The sequence below is a fragment of the Tachypleus tridentatus genome, chromosome 1, assembly GCF_004210375.1.
Source record: "Tachypleus tridentatus isolate NWPU-2018 chromosome 1, ASM421037v1, whole genome shotgun sequence".
Taxonomy (NCBI): domain Eukaryota; kingdom Metazoa; phylum Arthropoda; class Merostomata; order Xiphosura; family Limulidae; genus Tachypleus; species Tachypleus tridentatus.
In genome coordinates, this window is record NC_134825.1 from 148,007,588 (window position 1) to 148,028,529 (window position 20,942).

At 34.0% G+C, this 20,942-nt stretch overlaps 1 protein-coding gene across 18 annotated transcripts in view; it reads left to right on the top strand.

Annotated features, from left to right (window-relative positions):
* The window catches only part of LOC143226539 (band 7 protein AGAP004871-like), a 191,754-nt gene that overhangs the window by 164,645 nt on the left and 6,167 nt on the right, over positions 1-20,942 (top strand). For 17 of the 18 annotated variants that reach the window (XM_076457688.1, XM_076457673.1, XM_076457647.1 and 14 more), the window contains 4 exons: positions 5,353-5,456; positions 5,876-5,948; positions 8,052-8,179; positions 17,190-17,449. In XM_076457688.1, coding sequence (XP_076313803.1) covers positions 5,353-5,456; positions 5,876-5,948; positions 8,052-8,179; positions 17,190-17,449 — 565 coding nt within the window. The remainder of the gene's footprint in view (positions 1-5,352; positions 5,457-5,875; positions 5,949-8,051; positions 8,180-17,189; positions 17,450-20,942) is intronic. The other variant, XM_076457657.1, reaches the window with a different exon arrangement.

The following is a 20,942-nucleotide window of genomic DNA, read 5'->3' on the forward strand; positions in this document are numbered from 1 at the left end:
TGTACAATGGGTTGTTTGTGCCGTACCCACCATAGGTATTGAAATCTGATTTTTAGCGTTTTAAACCCTTAGATTTACAGCTGAGGCACTGAAAGACTTGTTTTTCTGATCAATATAACTTCTGTTTATTGTAACGGATTAACACCACGCAGAAGATTCCAGGAGGGGGTCTTTCTCTTTAGCATGGAATCTATCAATTTATTGATGTTAAAATAGCATTCCATTTGTCTGTATATTCTTCTAAATGTTATGTTCCGTAAAAATAAATCAATCAGTATTAAATCAATAGGTTTATAAATCGTGTAAAAATTTTTTTCTCTAATCTAACAAGTAAAGTAATTAAGATGGTTTTTATCTTTATTCATTTCCAACTGTAGACAGATGTTTTTTAACGTTTTTCTATCGAAAACAATTTAGGACTTTTCTTTAGGCTATGCATATAAAACATAATAAAAAAATTACCAAAACTAAAAGATTGGATACAGGATTTAATGAAATCAGTTTGGATAGAATTAGCCTAAACTTTATCTTATTTCGAAATTTTAATCAAAAGATGTGTTGTGTGCGTATGTTTTTCTTATAGCAAAGGCATATCAGGCTATCGGCTGTCCACCGAATGGAATCGAACCCCTGATTTTAGCGTTGTAGTTTCGGAGACTTGCATCTGTCCCAGAGGGTGGAGGAATTAGTGAAACGATAGCTATTAGATGTTAATAAATTGCAACACCAAGAAAGCTTGAGCCATTGGCGGATTGACATACGTAAAGAAAGTCGTTATAAAGTCAGGAGAGAGAAAAGTACATACGAAAAGGGACCTGAGTGGAAAAATGGAAAACAGAAAGAGGGAGTTAGAATAAATGGGGTATTATAGAAGGATGCGTAGTATAACTAGGAAGGTTGGCACTGCAAAATATTTTCGTTTTATTTAATGGTGGTTCGCCTGACGTCAAGTGATGAATGAGTTTTATCGTTAAACGTGACTCGTTTTTAGTTGAGTTTATTGATGAAAGTTTAGTGAGTAAATAAAACCGAGCTTCTGCATGTCTGACCCAAGTCGTCAGGTTTGTACTCCTGGAAGTACTCATCATTTGCTTGGAATCAGGTTGAGCGTTTTAAGTTCTCTGTGTTGTTATGTTACTACAACATGACGTGCACCATAATGGTTTTTATTACACAGCTTTTCAAAATTGTTTTATACATTTCTTTTATAGCTAGCAGTACTAACACATTAGATAGCACTTGTATCTGAAAACATATGTTTGAGCACTATTTTGTAATCCTTTAAAAGAGCATAAACTCTAAACTGGTTTCAACAACCAAAAGATCACTACTAGAATATTTTGTGCACAGTCTATTTTGATTTGTTAGACGGCAAAAAAAAAAAAAATGATTCTATTCTGTCGTGCAAAATCATATAGCCAACAGCTGCATATTTGGTATCATTACTTAGTCACAAAGAATAGAAAACTCTCTAAATCCAAGTTATTTAAAAAAGTGTACTTTCTCATTTTTAAGTAACGGAGATCCACCTTCCGATGGTGTTGGGTTTAAGTTTCTTTTTTCTGCATTGTTTTTAAAGTTACAATGATTATTGCTTTGTCTTAACAATCTATTCAACCCAATGAACAAATTCTTAGCCCTAAGGTAGTCTCTGTCTTTTTCTATTATTAATTAACACTATGTAATAAATTATAAATGAAGTATCAATATATGTAACAATTTTGTAAAAATAACTTTTTATGTAGATTTTGCAAACCTTTTATACAGTATAGAAAAATATTACTTATTCATTTTAAGAATCTATAAAGGCAGAATGCCCTGTTAAACAATGCTCTGGTATTTGAGACCAAAAGATGTGTAGATGATGCAGTTGTAACTGTATATGGTATATATATACACGTACTGGAAAATAATTATTGAAAACGGTATATGTGTTGACACTTATTATTTAAAAACTGCTAGATTACTCATGCTTTCTTAACTAATGCATTTCTTATGAACGAGTAAAATAATGTTGGGTCAACCAAGATAATCCAACAAATAATCAGTGATGACGAGAAAACCCACTTGTAGAGAAAAATATGTATGTAAAAACACTCCTCCACATAAACAATTTTCTCAACCCAAACCAGCCATTTGTACATATGTAATACAACAAAACTTTGTCATGTGACTGCGAAGAAAGCTGATACCTTTATTTTTAACAGTACAGCGAGGCTGAAAATGCCTATTTGTCAATTAAATAGTTACTTTTAGGCAATTGTTCTCAAGACTGAAACCATGGTATTTTAGCAGACCGGCTGTTATTACTTTTAAAAAAAAACAATCCAAAGTGCAGTTGTTAGTGGTTTTCCAAATAACTAAGGTTTTCTTTATTTTTATGTGAATTATTAATGGTATGTTATTATTATGAAAAAAATATTTCGGAATCTAATGCGAAACATGGTCGTATAATATTAGTGAAAACATAACGTTTGTCTCTTGAACGATTTGTGATAAAGAAACTTATATCTGAAGTTAGTTGTTTTAAAATGGGCTAAAAAAGACGCTTTCTGGTCCTTTTAAGTTTGTAATACACCTCAATTGTTTTGTAAGCTTTCTTTAGCAAAAATGTACTACGTAAGTTTGTGTAAAGCTACGAGGTCTATCTGCGCTAATTTAGCAGAGGAAAGGCAACTCGTCATCACCCGCCGCCTACTCTTGGGCCACTCTTCTACCAACGAATAGTGGAATTGATCGTAACATTATTACGCCCCACGGCTGAAAAGACGAGCACGTTTGGTATGATGGGGATTCGAACCCGCGACCCTAATATAAGGAGTCTATCGCCCTAATCACCTATCCATGCCATCCCTGTAAGTATAAGTTGAAGATAAAAACCGTGATTTAAAGTTTAAGTTTGAAATCTTACTTTCTCGAAGGTATTACGACCTTTTATTAAGAACATTTTTTATTATCAATTAGCACCCCAGTAACTCAGCGTCGAGTGTGGGGATTGCTAATGTTAAAAGTCGGGTTTTGATACCAGTAGTTTGCATAGAACAAACAATCCATTGTGGTGTAGGTTTGTGATTTATAACAAGTGAGTGTGTTGTTTAAAACGATCTCGCAGTATTTCAACATCACCATTTTGTGTTATTGTGTTAACCAGAAATAACCTTTGCTAGTTTTTATGCAGTTGATATTAAAAGTTGACATTTTGAAAGTGTAACAACATAATCACAAAGTATTTATATCATTTTACCTGTACAAATAGCAAAGAAGTAAACAAAAACAGCTATGTCTGTACAAATAGTAAAGAAGTAAACAAAATCAGCTATGTCTGTACAAATAGCAAAGAAGTAAACAAAAACAGCTATGTCTGTACAAATAGCAAAGAAGTAAACAAAAGCAGCTATGTCTGTACAAATAGCAAAGAAGTAAACAAAAACAGCTATGTCTGTACAAATAGTAAAGAAGTAAACAAAAACAGCTATGTCATTTTATTTCGGCCTGGCATGGCTAAGTGTGTTAAGGCGTAGGACTCGTAATCTGAGGGTCGCGGGTTCGAATCCCCGTCGCACCAAACATGCTCGCCCTTTCAGCCGTGGGGCATTATAATGTTACGGCTAATCCCACTATTCGTTGGTAAAAGAGTAGCCTAAGAGCTGCCGGTGGGTGGCGATGACTAGTTGCTTTCCCTTTAGTCTCACACTGCTAAATCAGGGACGGTTAGCGCAAATAGCCTTCGAGTAGCTTTGTGCGAAATTTCAAAAACAAATACAAACTACATTTTATTTAATAAGCGTATTCTGTGTTATGTTGTTCTATATTTAGATTTTAGTTTATCTCTAAAATTGGTTTTCAAACAAAATATCAACACGTAGATATAAAAAATATCTCAACATCGATTTTGATTTTCAATACTATTATTTTTTATTAAGCTAATTAGTCGAAGTAAATAGTTTAATGTATATTATAATGCATGTATTTCATGAAGTCCAAGAGCTTTCCCAACTGTTTGAAAACTTCATTTATGATTGTGCGTATGTATTGTGTTTTGTGTAATTATATATTACTCTGTGTTCTATTGGCCGGTGGAGTACACATATAGCATCATATAGAGTAAGTTTGTTTTTGCCTATTGATGCTGTTAGTATAAAGAATTGACTGTAACTTTGAATGATGTTTTCTCTGTAAAATATTTAAGAATATCCAATAGTAATGATTAGAATTGAAAACACTTAGTTTTATATTATTTGTATGATTTATATTCGATTAGAGACCGTATAACAAATAATGCCATGGACACACAAATAGTTTTTCATAAATTGTTTAGAAAAATGGGTTTAAGAAGTAATTAGGGTCCACACAAACCTCATTAATTAATACTAGTGTTAAAATATAATAGCAATATCAGTTTAAGCCGGAAAAAGTGTCTTTGAATCAAATAAACGCCTACTAATTAGTTGAATAACCAAAATAACGCCATAATAATAAGTGGAGATTTTTGAAATTTTAAATTAGAAGTGTAGTGTTTAACATTGATTTAAAACTAGGCATCATCTACTAGGACTATTTAATTTGAAGTTAGAAGAAGAAATAACCGATCACTCCAAATAAAATAGTTGATGTCAAAATATATCGTAAAGTTGTCGTAGTTACATTTGACTTTCCTTGTGAAGATAACTTTCTCTTCAGATGAACGTTTACCTTTTTTCTGAAGCGTCTAATGTTGAAACAGAAAAGAAGAAATGGATGAGTTCTTCTACAATTCTAAATGTACTAAAAACATTCTGAAACAGTCGTTTTACTATAAGAAGGGTGTGAATAAAAGTCGTTTGGAATCTGCAATAAATAAACTTTATAATATAAAATATTTAAACGTATTACAGTACAACTAGCTTTTCAATTTTTTATAACTATCGCAAGATAATCATCCTTCCCACTTATATTTGTTTATAATGGTTTTTGTTCAAGTTTAATAATATTTTTCTATAATTAATTAGTTTACCATGTCCGTAGAAAAGAGCATAATATCTTTCTTTTAGACATGGTCAACATAAAGTTGCTTTTACCTATGTATATTATATTTAAGATAAAATATTTTTATAAATGTGCTTGTAGGTTTATCACGCTGTAAGAAAGAGCTCATACATTGAATTGTAGATACGTAGTTTTTTTGTTAATAATTAATGAGTTTCATTAGTATGTAATGAAGTGCACTTTCTAACTTATTGAGTTATATTTTGCCTTGTTATATTATAAATACATATAAAGGCTCTTATTAAATTAACTACAAAATTATTCACTATTTGAAAGTTTACCCTTGTCTCTGTTTCTAAGGCTTTGGTTTGTGTGCTTTTTTTTCAGCCAAGGTGAATGAAAGTCCTAGCATCTGTGCTTATATCCTAACGGCCATATCATTTCTGTTGATTGTAGCAACTTTACCCTTCTCCTTCATTTTTTGTATCAAGGTACGCTGTTGTAAAACAAAACTATATCATATCTCTCTTTCTGCTTCTGTATATCAGTATTTATCTGTTCCTCCGTTGATACATTTATAATATCATATTTAGATACTGTTGTTATTTATATATTACTTTATATTATATTCTTCCCAAATATTATGTTTTCATCGTAAAATAAATATATTGTGTTATTAGATTTATTGAGCTAATTTTCACCTATGTTCCAATGGTGTATTGAATGTTGCAAAAATCTCATCTTCGTTTGAAGATTCAGCGGTGAAGAGCACCGTGGATTAGGAGCTGTATTCAAACATATTTCTGTAGTAAATTTTATTTGACTTAAAATGTAGCTGTAAGACCTTATCTGATAATGCTAATTTGTTTCAATACTTCTTTATCACTTCGTATTTGTTAAAATGTCTTAGGTCGTTCAAGAGTACGAGAGAGCAGTGATATTCAGGCTTGGTAGACTTTTGAGAGGTGGCGCCAAAGGCCCAGGTAAGAACAGTTTCTTCAAGAGTATTTTTTTTATGGGATTCAGGGTTAACGTATGTGGCTTTAAGTATCAGGTTAAAATATATTACACGTTTCTTTGTTTATTGTCAAAACATTTTTAAATGTTATATCGAGTTTATTTTTCAATTAAAATGTTCAACAGCTAAAAATAATAATATTTTATTAAACTTTTTTATTATTAAAAATGATAAAGAAAGTTAATCTTATTTTTCCCAACATAGTAGTTTATTTTGCAGTTCATATATGATTTTGTTATGAATTAACCACACTATTATCTGAGAGGACTGCAAATGGAATACTGTAAATAATAAGCTGTGAGAAAGCTGCGCTAATAACACTTATTTCTAGTATTGTACTCTTGATTACGTAAACATTTATAAACAATATTTTAATTCGGGCATCATCTTACTTGTGGCATATAAAAGTGAAACAAATTTTAGTTTATGTTATTGCAATTTTTGCGCCCCCTATTTCTTTAACTGTTTTTTTTCAAAATTCAAAGGATTACAAGAAAAAAATGTTACCAACTTTAGATAGCAATGTTAATTAATGTAATTAACCATACGTCTTTTATTATTCCAGGAATAATAACGGAATTATGTCTTGGCATCCAACTGCTCGTTACATTTTGTGTATCTTGTATATGTATATCAAAATATTCGTGTTTTTTATCTACTTGGATAGCATATATATTATTGACCCTCATTGTCTATCAGACATCCACATCTGTTTATTTCTTCACCAGCTACACATCACATAAGTAGAGAACTATATTTTTTCGTGGATTTTCTCTTCCATCTATATTTTGAATAATCTCATATAATATGTCTTGCAGTTAGATATATAACTCTTTCCACCTTGTTAATTAATTATAATTAACTTTTCAATACTTTAAGTTGTGCAGCCCTATTTCTTTCATCCAGTACTTATCTGTATTATTCCATGTAGTCATGTGTTAATGTTTCTTGTCCTTGCTCAATTATCTAAAAATCCTCTCGTATATCCTCATACATTTAACCTAAACTTTACTTTGGGAACCTCCAATCACATCACGTACCAAGAAAAGGAATTGTCTTGATTGGAAGCAGATGATTTGATTCCCATCAAGAAAGGTCGAATAGTGTGGAACGGGCATCGCTCTGTAATAGACGAAAGAAAACGAAGAAAATCACAACTTACATGCATTACCTACCATCTGTGTTTGTTCGTTTGTGGTTTCTATAGTCTCTTTATTTTCGAGTTAGCTTATTGGTTTCTAAAGGAGGAAATAGAAATCTCCAAGTTTAGGTTGTTCATGTACGACAAATGGTCATTTGACTTGATTAGAACATTCAATCCATTAATATATCTAATACTGTTAACGTAACAGAAAACTGATGTTCACTCTTAATTATCATAAATACTTCAAGTAGGTATTTTGTAACTTTTCAATGTAGGGCATTTCATGTTCTCTTTCAATTTGTGTATTGTTTAATAATTTAATGTAAAATTTTTGTCAGATACTTTCTTTCGTTTCTTTAAATACTATCTTTTCAAGACTCTCAAAATTCGAATTAGTCGACTCAGGTTATTATTACTGTTAATTTTTCAAAAACACATTATTAATCTGACTGTAAACAAAGATTATAAACGACTGAAGAAAAGCTGTTAAAATATATCTTATAAGCTACGTCATAAAAGTGTATTTAGTGTAAATCATTTAGTATAAATGATCAATGATAAAACAAACTTTCTATCCCAGCTATGCTATAAATTGTTTGCAGAAGCACAAAAATTCGAAATATTCTGTTTGTTTGATTGTTTTTAAATTCTACCCAAGTGAAATATTCAATGCATTTGGAGAAAAGAATGACATGAAAAAGGCTCCCGTACCGTTCGTCCCATGGTCTAGTAACTCGTTTCTTTTTAGGTTTGATTTATAATATTTGGCAATACCACGATTGAAAGTTTGCCAAAGGATTTCATTTGCCAAACGTTTTGCTTCAGTTCACTGGAACCCCTTTTCCTTGCAACATTATTAGATACAACAAATTCGGAATGGCACAAGCCGTTCTGTGCTTGTCTTATGCACCCTCTATTTTTCAGATAAGCCGAGTCCTAGTGACCAAAGCCAAAACGATTCTGTTTCAGGCATATTCTTCATCATCCCGTGCATCGACACCTACTGCAAAGTGGACTTGAGGACAGTTTCATTTGATGTGCCACCTCAAGAGGTAGGTAAACCTCCCCTTTTGTTTCATTTTTAGTTCGATTATTCCAGGTGTTCATGCTTTAATACTAATATTTTCCCAATTATCAACTTTCTTAATCAAATATTACTATGATAAACGTCGACTCGTACTGTAGTTCCCCTGTACGGCAGCGATAAGTCTATGGACTTACAACGCTAAAATTTGGGGTTTGATTCCAAGCGGTTGACACAACTGATAGACCAGTGTGGCTCCGTTTTAGAGAAACAAACAAACTCGAACTGTAAAATTAACCGTTAACTTTGATCGTAATGATTAGTTTATTTTTTTCCCTCTTTGCCGTAAACGTAATTTTTTTTTGGAAGTGATATCCCAATGAAAGTTTAAAATATTTTTCATTTCTCTAAAAAGTTCTGGGTTAAAAATATCGCTTAAACACTCCAGACTTACATAATTTAGAAACTAAAGTTCTTTTTATTTTGTATATCTTTTGCTTTCGTAAACATCGTACTTAATTGTCAGAGGACAATCTCTTAATCTTAAAATCTATTAATGAATGATCAAATAATGAAAGTACTATTATTACGTTTCACTTCGTTAGAATGACATCGTATGTATTATAATAGTAATTGTATTACTTTATGTCTTTTATTACAATCTGCAGAATATTTTAAATAAAAGCTAAAGTTTTTGTCCTTGCTGTGTCAAAACGCACTGATGAATTTAAGATGAATACGAAAGTTTGTTTGCCCTATAATGATAGACGTGTGTGTTTTCTCATAGCAAAGCCACATCGGGCTATCTGCTGAGCCCACCGAGGGGAATCGAGCCCCTGATTTTAGCGTTATAAATCCATATACATTGATTTCAAGTTTGTGTGGATCTTTAAAATATATATATCAAAACATATAAGAAGATTTCCTATGAATACGAAGTGTTTAATTAAATCTTGTATATTTCATTAAGGGACCTTTAAATAAGTTAGTACATAAACCTACTTGATTGATGACGTACCTGAATACTTATGGATAGAAACACAAACTAACTAGAGATTATCTAAACAGCCTTGAAAACAATCATTGTTTGAGAAAATTCCTTAACATTCTTTACTTTCGTTTCGGCTAAAATCAGGGATTCGATTCTCATCTTCTACACAGCATGTAGCCCAATGTGGCTTTAGTAAAAGAAAACAAACACACACACACACACACACACACTTTCGTTTCAAAAATATTTCGTCCCAAGATTTTTTATTGTGAAGAAAATTTATGCCTTTCAGCTTATTTCGTTATATTAACTATGCGCATTGAAAAGTAAAAAAAAAAAAATAATTGTTGGATGTGAGGGTACAGCTCTAAATGAATAAAAATTATTTTGTTTGTTTCATGTTAAGCACAAAGATACACAGTGGGCTAACTTTACTGCGACTCCAACGGGTATTGAAAAGAGATTTTTAAAGTTATAAAAGGCAATAAAAAAAGATTTTGGCGGTTAATAAAACCGCTTAAAAACATTATTCAACAATATTGTATTGTACATGAAAAATACTAACTAAATTATTTACTTTGTACCACAGAATTATAAGTCATACAAATTGTAAAAATGTTTAAGATAATAAAAGTTACTAATAGTGTAATGTTTTATAATTTTAAATCTAGATTCTTCTCTCATTTCGATTGGAAAAAACATTGCTGTAAGCGAAATATTAAAGTGATCGAACGATATTCGAACTCCCCAATTTGACTATTGGAACGTCTTCCCTTTCAACTCCACTTCACCCCGTTTCTGACGTCTATGTTAAGTGTAAAAGTTGTAAAAGGTTATCCTTGTCATACAGATTATCGATCTTGTACACAAAGCCTGCAAGAAAGCACGATTTCATCGATTTTTGATTGATTGACTATTTGGAGTTAAGCACAAAGCTACACAGTGGACTATCTGTGCTCTGTCCACCACGGTTATCGAAACGCGATTTCTAGCAGTGTGAGTCCGCAGACGTGCCACTGGAGGGCCGTCATCTTAAATGTCATGCGTGAAAAATAAGAAAAATTTCAACCAGTAGCATGAAAACTACCGCAAATATTTTGTGAATCGAAGATAGTCATTATTAGTAATATAGAAATGAATCCTTATGTTAGGATACTTTTAAATCTGCCATATTAAACGTGTGTGTATGTGTGTTTTTCTTATAGCAGCGGGTTCGAATCCCCGTCGCACCAAATATGCTCGCCCTTTCAGCCATCGGAGCGTTATAATGTGGCGGTCAATCTCACTATTCGTTGGTAAAAGAGTAGCCCAAGAGTTGGCGGTGAGTGGTGATGATTAGCTACCTTCCCTCTAGTCTTACACTGCTAAATTAGGGACGGCTAGCGTATACAGCCCTCGTGTAGCTTTGCGCGAAATTTAAAACAAACCATTCTTATAGAAAAGCCACATCAGGCCGAGGGGAATAGAGCCCCTCATTTCAGCGTTGTAAATCCGTAGACTTATCGTTGTAGCAGCGGAATACTATATTAAACGTTAATAAATATATTTTAATTTGTCTAATAATTAATTTTTGTTACAAAAAAGTGTTAATTGTACTTTATGGAAACACTGTTACAGATCGTGTGCTGCCCCCGAATTCTGTCTTCTATCGTCAGTCGTGTTCGATCTGTATAATGTTGCCCATTATTTTTCGACACCGAAGTTTACATTGCTGCAAGCATTTTCATAAACTTTTTGTAGATTCTTTACTAAAGTCTACTTTCGTACTGGACTGGATTATAGGTTTTTTTTGGTTGCGTTCAGTTACCGCTGAAAGAAAATTGTGCTCTATATTTTGAGACGTTGAGTGCTTTATACGAGTGGCTTTCAAATCCCACTCTTTGATTTATAGTAGCCCACTAATTTGGTTATTGGAACTGCACTGAGGAACCTATGTATATTATTATATTAAAGATACCAGAAGGTTTGTCCAATCCCATAGCAATGAGTTTGCTGGATTTATTTAGATTCACGTTATGGATGAAGACTATCCTTTGGAATGAGTTGAGTTGAGGCATGACTCTAAAACTCGAAAAATGTGTTTCCAATGGCAATGTGTTCCAAAATTCCAAGGGGAACTACAATGTTTCCTTTTTTCCGAAATTTTATTAACCTATCTCAAAACCAAACACCTCTCATAAAATCACGACTAAAACAAGAATCAAAACGTATACAATTTGAACGCAAAACACTGACTTCCAAGTTATTTTATTAAGAATTTAAAAGCGAAGTTGTAAGTTTCGGGCATATATTTAAATCCCTGAAGGTAACATTTCACATCATTTAATGTCTCATTTTAAAAATATATAGACAGGCTTAACACCTCTAGTTTAAAAATAATAGTAACTCTAAAATCACCTATAATGATGTAGCTTTAGACATAAAAGTGTTCAAATAAAAATTAAGTTGTGTGAATGGAAACATTGGTGTCTTAAACCGAAGCATTGACGTTTAGACTTGAAACATTAAATAGTTTGTACTGAAATTTTTCGCATGTCTGAAACCAAAATCTCACAAGATATTTTAAAGCAAGAGATGTTTTAAAAGTGATAACAAAATCATGTTTAATTTTGTGTTTTAACCTAGCACATTTAATTCAACAGCGTACATGTTTAACGATCCTTGTATGAATATCTTTTCGTGAGAAGGTCCGGTTCGTCTGCGGGCGATGCCCAGTGTATTCAAAATTAACATAGTTTTCATAAAGTGCAACAAACCCTTTGTTTTTCATAATAACACCCTAGACCCAGACAATGTGTTCACCTTGCAGATGAATAAGATGTTAAATATACATATTTATTAATATTAATTATATGTTACATTGTTTTGTTATCGATGCAAATGCAAGAGAACTTTGTGAACCTGACGATGACCAAAGAAGGTCGAAACGTTGTTCGCTCCTCTAGGTAAAAAAATTTTCTGAACCCAAAAGAGCCGTTTTTATATAAATATTTTCGATATTTTGACCACTATGATATTTATTTTAACGCACATGTATTTATTATTGCAAAACAAGAATATCTTGTCAAAACATTTAGCAAAATATCATTTATTTGTATTCATATGTAATTGTGATTTAAAAGGTGTATCACTTTTATTTATTAATCAAATCACACGAAATATAGGGGTAAGCTATGAAGTTTTTATAGGGCCTGGATTCTTTACCGTAGGTGTCTGTCACTCGCTGACGAATAATTTCAGCAATAAACAGACACCACACAATCCATTTGTTTTAAAATAATGTATTCAAAACAGTCAAACTTATTTACAAAAATTCATTATACTATTAGGTACAACAGTTAAATCTAGAGATTTAAATAATCTCTTTTCTGTCAAAAACCCCCATAGACTGGTTCAATTACTTTAGAACCCATTTGTCACAACGAATTATTTCCTCTCTCTTCTGTTATCACAATAGAATAAGTGATAAATTTGCTTACCCTGTGAATTTTCACAATATTATCTAGAGCTTTAAACAATTTTATATTTGGTTTTTTAATACGTACAGGCAGATTCAGTTATATTAGGACAATTTCTGATAATACAAATTATTCTCTTCTATCTCTATTATTATAATACAAGGCTGTGATGCTCAGTTTGAAATCACCGCGATATGCTCTTTATGATTAAACTCACAATCACGCAGCCTGACTTCCCTTTTCTCCACTTTTACTTTCATTAACTTTTTTTGTCTACATGTATTTATAACATGCAACAGAAAAATCTAGAAATATCTAGCCTTCTAGTAACAATGATGTTACGTGTAATGAAATAACCTAGAAACGTCGAGTAAGCTGATGATATTACAAAAGCCTAGTGTAACACTTACACTGCATACACAACTTACGATTCGTACAGAAGTGCGTAACGAAACTTTTCATAATTATCGCTTTTAAAGTAATTAACTTTTAACACTTGTTTTGAAAACTAAATAATCATTAAATATTATATGGTTAAATAAACTAAATAATAACTTTTAAACTAAACAGTCTTGTATATTCAACATAAACTAATTCAACTATGCTATTAATGGATTAAATTCATCATGAGACATTATGCTACATTTTCATATTTTGTAGCATTACTCTGTTAATCTGGTCACTTCGAGATTTTCAAGGGTTAGAAAAGTATATAATAATAGTATTTCAATCACAATATACTTCTAATTCTTAAAAAGGATATTAGTTACTTACCACGGTGACCCACCAAATATGCTCTCCCTTACATCCATGGGGATATAACATCACGGTCAGTTTCACTATTTGTTGTTAAAAGACTAGCCCAAAAGTTCGCTGCTTTCCTTCTAGTTTTTCATTGCTACACTAGGGACATCTAATGAAGACAATCCTCGTGTGGCTTTGTGCGAAATTTAACACGAACCACGATTAGCCATATTCTAACATTAAAAGAAGAGCTTTCATGTACTGTGAACATGATTATGTATCGCAGATGTGTCCATTGTTTATCTTTGCGCTTGAAATAGACAATGAATACAACTATGTCTGAAATGATTTCATCTATATGTCCTTATACAATAAATTAAACAACTCTTGGTTGTTTATTTAATAAATATATAATTAATGTTTCTCTAAAGACAGTCTTACCAGATGGCACTCCTCTACCCGTTAATAAGATAACTTCTGTGATTCTTCTAGTCCTGTAAGACTTAAGCTTTGTTTTCTTATTCTCCCAATCAGGCTTGGACTAATTTTTGTGAGGGTTCAAAGTTTACAAGTTCTGTGGGGGGCCCTCATTTTTCAAATGAACTTTTCAAATTAATAAAAAAAAAATGTTCTTTTGACATGCACTTGACGATTAGACTGCTATTAATTGTGTTGGGAATATGTTTTTACAAAAGAAAATTTACAGTGCTTCCAAGAATCAAAATGCAATGTTCCACATATACAACAAAGAGTACGGTATAACAAGCCATGTAGACATACACACGCACACTGCGAACAAGGGGATAACACGGCAAACAAAGTACAAATACTTATTAGACAAACTCACTGAAAAAAACTAAAAAATTGATGCTAATGAATATGAAGCTTCAGTGAAAACACGTACATTTACATGCAACAAATCATGTAGACAGATGACTGATTTGTTTTGTTTTTTAATTTCGCGCAAAGCTACAACAGGGCTATCTGCGCTAGCCGTCCCTAATTTAGCTGTGTAAGACTAGAGGGAAGACAGCTAGTCATTACCGCCCACCGCCAACTCTAAGGCTGCTCTTTTATCAATGAGTAGGTGTATTGACCGTCACATTATAACGCGGCCATGGCTGAAAGGGCGAGCGTGTTTGGTGCGACCAGGATTCGAACCCGCGACCCTCAGATTGTATACAGATAATCAAAACACCAGCCAACAACACATACCCACACACACACTGGGAATTCGTTGCCCACCAACAGGAATTGATTATGGGTCGTTTGTATGGACAAACTAAAATGGCATTACACTTAATATCGCTTCAGTTGTTCCCTGCTATGTACACCTTAACTGCAGTTTTAGTTTTGACAGGTCATTTTTAGTATTATTTCGTTTTTTTGTTGTTGTTACATAATCCCTTGCACTAAACAAAGAAAAAAAGGAATCGACGATATATTTCTTACATTAAGACCTACACAATTTGAATATTGTACGTATTACTATTAAGTTATACTTGTTTGGTTCGAATTAAGCATAAAGCTACACAATGGACTATATGTGGTCTGCCCTCAACTGTTATCGAAACATGGTTTCTAGCAGTAGGAGTCCGCAAACATGACGCTGTGCAACTGGGTTATTAAATATAGTTGCCATTGGTATTTTAAATATTTCCCTTTATCTGCAAGATTGCATTTTAGCAGACAGTTACTGCTTTAATGAAAGACGTTATAATGTGAAAACGTTGAAAGACGAGTGTAATATAAACGTACCCTTGCTTAACAATAGTTCTGTTTATTTATCTAGAGTCTGATCAAAGAAATGTTCTGTCTGGTTTCACAACTAAGGTAAACACGTAATAAACGCTTAGAAATTCGAGTTAATTACATCATAGAATAGATTTTTTTTTCAGAAAAAGTTTCGATACCCGTGGTGGATACAGTAAAAGTAGCCCACTGTGTGTCTTTGTGCTCGATACCCGTGGTGGATACAGTAAAAGTAGCCCACTGTGTGTCTTTGTGCTCGATACCCGTGGTGGATACAGTAAAAGTAGCCCACTGTGTGTCTTTGTGCTCGATACCCGTGGTGGATACAGTAAAAGTAGCCCACTGTGTGTCTTTGTGCTCGATACCCGTGGTGGATACAGTAAAAGTAGCCCACTGTGTGTCTTTGTGCTCGATACCCGTGGTGGATACAGTAAAAGTAGCCCACTGTGTGTCTTTGTGCTCGATACCCGTGGTGGATACAGTAAAAGTAGCCCACTGTGTGTCTTTGTGCTCGATACCCGTGGTGGATACAGTAAAAGTAGCCCACTGTGTGTCTTTGTGCTCGATACCCGTGGTGGATACAGTAAAAGTAGCCCACTGTGTGTCTTTGTGCTCGATACCCGTGGTGGATACAGTAAAGTAGCCCACTGTGTGTCTTTGTGCTCGATACCCGTGGTGGATACAGTAAAGTAGCCCACTGTGTGTCTTTGTGCTCGATACCCGTGGTGGATACAGTAAAAGTAGCCCACTGTGTGTCTTTGTGCTCGATACCCGTGGTGGATACAGTAAAAGTAGCCCACTGTGTGTCTTTGTGCTCGATACCCGTGGTGGATACAGTAAAAGTAGCCCACTGTGTGTCTTTGTGCTCGATACCCGTGGTGGATACAGTAAAAGTAGCCCACTGTGTGTCTTTGTGCTCGATACCCGTGGTGGATACAGTAAAAGTAGCCCACTGTGTGTCTTTGTGCTAAATTACAGGGAAACAACTTTTTAATTATAGCTCATTTTTATCATCTCCTATGAATTGTGTAAGGTTTAATAAATTCCATATTACTGAATATTTATATGCTAAATGTTAGTAGCTATAATGTAGTTAAACTCCTGTCCTTCCCAAAGACTGTTAACTATGCGCGACATAAGTGTTCACATTAAACGAATATGTACAGCGAGGTATCTGATAAAGGTGTTCTATTGTTAACACATCATACAAATACGCTTAACAGATTTTTTTATCAAACTCGTTGTTCTGTAGTTACGTACAAAAACGCCTAACGGTGCTTTATCACTCACAGAAATCTATTGAAGAAAGGCAGAAGGGGACTGTGCTGACCAATTTAATGAAAAATAACGTTGCTACTTTCCATATTTATAGAGAATCAGATTCGGTAATCTTTGAAGTTCTTGTAAATGACTTCATTAACAGGATCCCGTGGATTGTATTGGTTTGTTTTTAATTTCGCGCAAAACTGCACAAGGGCTATCTGCTCTAGCCGTCCCTAATTTAGCAGAGTAAGACTGGAGGGAAGGCAGATAGTCATCACCGCCCACCGCCAACTCTTGAGCTACTCTTTTTACTAAAGAATAGTGGGAATCACAGTCACATTATAACGCCCCCACAGTTGAAAGGCAAGCATGTTTGGCGTGACGTGGATTCGAACTCGCGACCCTCAGACTACGTAACGCCGTGGAAGGGAGATTTTACCGTAACAGAAATATTAAGTTAAATAATACCTTTTCTTTGTCAGCCTGGCATGGCCAGGTGGTTAGGGCGCTCGACCCGTAAACTTTGGGTTTGAGTCCCTATACTTCTAAACATGCTCGCCCTTTTCGCCGTAAAAGCATTATAATGTACCGGTCAATCCCATTATTAGTCTGTAAAAGAGAATCTCAATAGTTTGCGGTGGGTGGTGATGACTTATTGCCTTCCCTTTTCTAAATTATGGACGGCTAGCTTATTGTTACCATTTTCACTGTGCAACGATGGCCCGCAATCATTTAGAAAAGTTAGCAACTGTTGTTACTTATATTACACGATGAAAAATGTGCATGTTTGTTCTCCTCGTGGAAACTGCTATGCACGTGATTCTTTCCAGATTCTGTCCAGAGACTCCGTAACCGTGGCCGTCGACGCTGTTGTTTACTACCGGATCAGTAATGCTACCATTGCCATTTCCAACGTAGAAGATTATGGCCATTCAACACGTCTCCTTGCAGCAACCACTCTCAGGAATGTTCTGGGAACCAAAAATCTCTCGGAAATTCTCTCGGAAAGAGAAAGCATCAGTCACGTGATGCAGGCCAGTTTGGATGAAGCTACTGACCCTTGGGGAGTGAAAGTGGAACGCGTAGAAATGTAACACTCTGATTGTTAATCTAATGTAAATTGTATAATATAATGTATTAGAGGATTATAGATAAAATAGAAAAAATAATTAAGTCTTCTTTTATTGTTGTGTAAACAATGTATAAAGTTAAAAATCTTGCATTAATTTTATATTTCCTGCTGCGTGTGTGTATGTACAGGGATAAAAATACGGAAGTACGAATAATGAAATAATACTATAAAATTATGGTTAAATTTACAAATATTCCAGCTCTCTTGATACTTTTACACGAAAAATTTTCAAAGTATGTAAAAGTAAAGAGAATAATTGTAAACCTTGTGTTAATAGGTAATATTACTGTGGAGTGAACACCTTTTACAAGCTGGTGAAACATGGTTTTAAATTTGTGTCTGACTGCGCCTCCTTTGGGGAAGTGTCAAATGCTTATTACGGGCATTCCATTGGTGACCTGATAATATTTGAGAAGTATATTAAATTACATTGTTAATTGGACTTCCATATTATTAGATGACGGGTGAAGAATCCATAAGTTACAAAGAATAAATGAAACTCTTGCCGGAAAAAAGTAATGTTTATTTTAAAGACGGTCCCTAACTCTTAATTTAAATTAGTAAACACTTTATGATGTTAGCATGTTATACGAAATTCATGTGTAAAACTATCATTCCTCACAGAAATCTGATGTGCATCAAAGTGAAAATATGTGTGTTCTTCTATATTAGTATGTTCTCAATCTGTATATATATAACACATACATTAAAAAATACATGTAAGTGTCCAGTGTTCGTGTGCATTGATAGTATCTCAAAATCTGAATTCAATACACCAGCAGCCGTTTGTCTTCATAAGATGATTTTGAGAGCATATCTATGCCTTGACCGTTTCTTGTCTCTGTTAGAATGTTGGTTGCTTATGAAATACCAATCTTGTTTTTATTTTCGTTGGCTTCGAGAAACAGTGAACTTGAGTGATGGAAAATGTCCGAAAAAACTGATAGATTTTATGTAAATTGTCATATTGCTCAGAACGTAGCACGTTTTTCTCAAGCAACTAAAAACACATTAAACATCATTTCACCTCCAGAAAGATTTTTACGAAGTAACTTTCTCCTATTCTACTCTGTGGTCAGCCCCAGATTGCATCAGCGGTGTCACCTCGCTCGACCAACATCAGTTCAAAGGCAGTTACAGGTCTTCTAAACTTTGTTTTAGCTTCGAATGCACGCTTTCAATACGCACCAGTTCAGGCCTTATTTTTTATAAGATCCAGGTGTTCCATGAGCTAACGTATCTTATTCAATGATCCAGCAGACAGACCCTTTTTCTATATGTCAGCAAAACTCTTTGAGTGAAATCACTGCTTGCCAGCATACAACTGACCATGCTCTGTAAATAGTTTCGTCAGACTTCCTGTTCATTGATCAAATATCACTTTTAAAGTATCAATCTTGTATGTAATCGTAGGTGATATAGTTGTATCCCCTTCTATAGATCTTGTTTTATCAGACTTAGATTTTCGCTTTATCTTCCTTCACTCATAAAATTCAGCTGACATCTTGATAACTTCACATTCTTTAAAATCCAACAGATTTGGCCAATTAATGTTGCACAAAATTACATTCATTTGTCTCGCAAACTCGTCTGCTGTAGCTACAATGTCGTCCTTTAGTGTTCTCAGTTGAACTGTATAATTTTCATTTGTTTCCAACCCTGAACCGAATCAAATCCACTTGTTTGAAGGTGTATTCTATAGAGGTGTGAGATTCAGAAAAACAGAAATGAAGGTGTGAGTGGTCAAAATTAATTCACACCTTCGAAAGCCCTCCAGTATTCCTCTAACCTCTGTTTTCATGGCAGAATCATGTGAGTTTAAGCACTTCAAAATAGCCAGGCACTTGATCAGCTCTGGTAAAATAGCTTTGGAATGGTCTCTAGATGTCCTGAACACAGTTGATAATGGTCATGAATATCCTGACCAACGTCTTTTGCCTATCAATTTAACTTTTCTCAGTTTCTCTGCCTCCACTTTGCTCTCAATTTCCCTTTTCTAGTATTCATTTGCTTGTAGGGACTTTGAGGAAATCTGCGGCTTTTTGCAACTCATTCCTTTGTTTAACCTGTCATCACAACTAATTTGAGAACATGTGCATAACATCACACCTGAACATTTGTATCCATGGCAGCAGAAAGTTTTGCCTGAAAACCACTGTGCAGCCTATGGCAAGCTCCTGCTCCATCTGATCTGCTTGAAATACTCATATTGGTATGAATATGTTACAATCTCCAAATATGCTTCTTACTTGACCGAACAATCTTTGTCCACTACCACTGTGGTCGTGGAAGGGAACGAGAACCAGCAGCTTTTCAGTTACTCTCCCATCAAGTACATACTGGACTATTACAGCACACTGGTCAGTTGTAGTGATGCCTTGTGTGAAATCAACCTGTAAATAGAACATACCAAGATTTCTAACTTCATATGATATAAATTTCTGGGTCATATTTTTATTATAACAAGCAATATAACTGTTTTACTGATGAAAGTAACTGAAGCACCTCTCTGTAGTTGCAACTATTTTGTATGTCTTGGAATTAGCATTTATTTTATTCATATGCTTTGAATATGACATGTTATACTGACTCAGAAGCTTTATCAGTTCCAATAAAACACTGTGGTTTATCTTTTTTTTTTCAGCTTGTGTCCAGCTTTACCTCTGTGTTCTCTAAATGGAAGATTACTTTTTACAATAACCATGGTCACAGTAGTAATTCTATCAACAAATTTACATTAACCTGAACTTCATGTTTTCCTTTATCAGATGATACTTCGTGTACTGTATTCATGTTCATTACAAGCACTTCACAAGTTTGCATGTGTTCCTTAGATTCGTTATGCCTCCCCTAAATGTTGATGAATATGACGCCAGTCACTGTATCCACGCGCAAATGAAGATCTGACGTTACTACTTCAAAATCATTAGCAAATAGTAGAAGAAAGGTTCTGTTACTGATTTGAAGAAAAAAAAGAAGAAGAGCCAGAATCCTTTGATCTTTTTACCATGAGCTGTTTATCGGTAGTACACATCCGGGTTGAATAGATTATTTTCAAGTTGTTGAGCCGGATATGGAAACTTGATGATTAAGAAAGTATATTCACACCACCGGATATTTCACTTTCATGAGAGTCGTAAGCTCCCGTCTCTGTGTAATGTCTCTCAGTGACGTGTGTGTGTGTGTGTGTGTGTGTGTGTGCAGATGTTGCTATAACATCATTAACATCTCTGCATGAATGAAAGAGTTTTGTAGTTTCAAGAGTTTCTTCATGATTTGGTGCTTGTATAACATGATTCGTTGCTTGTATAACATGCTGATTATTTTGATAGATGTGATAATGCTCTTGTATCTTGCAAAAATACGATTTGTGGCATTATAATGTATGAATAACTTGCCCATCATTCTTATAACAATAATCTGACTTAATGCGCTTAGCATTATATCGTTA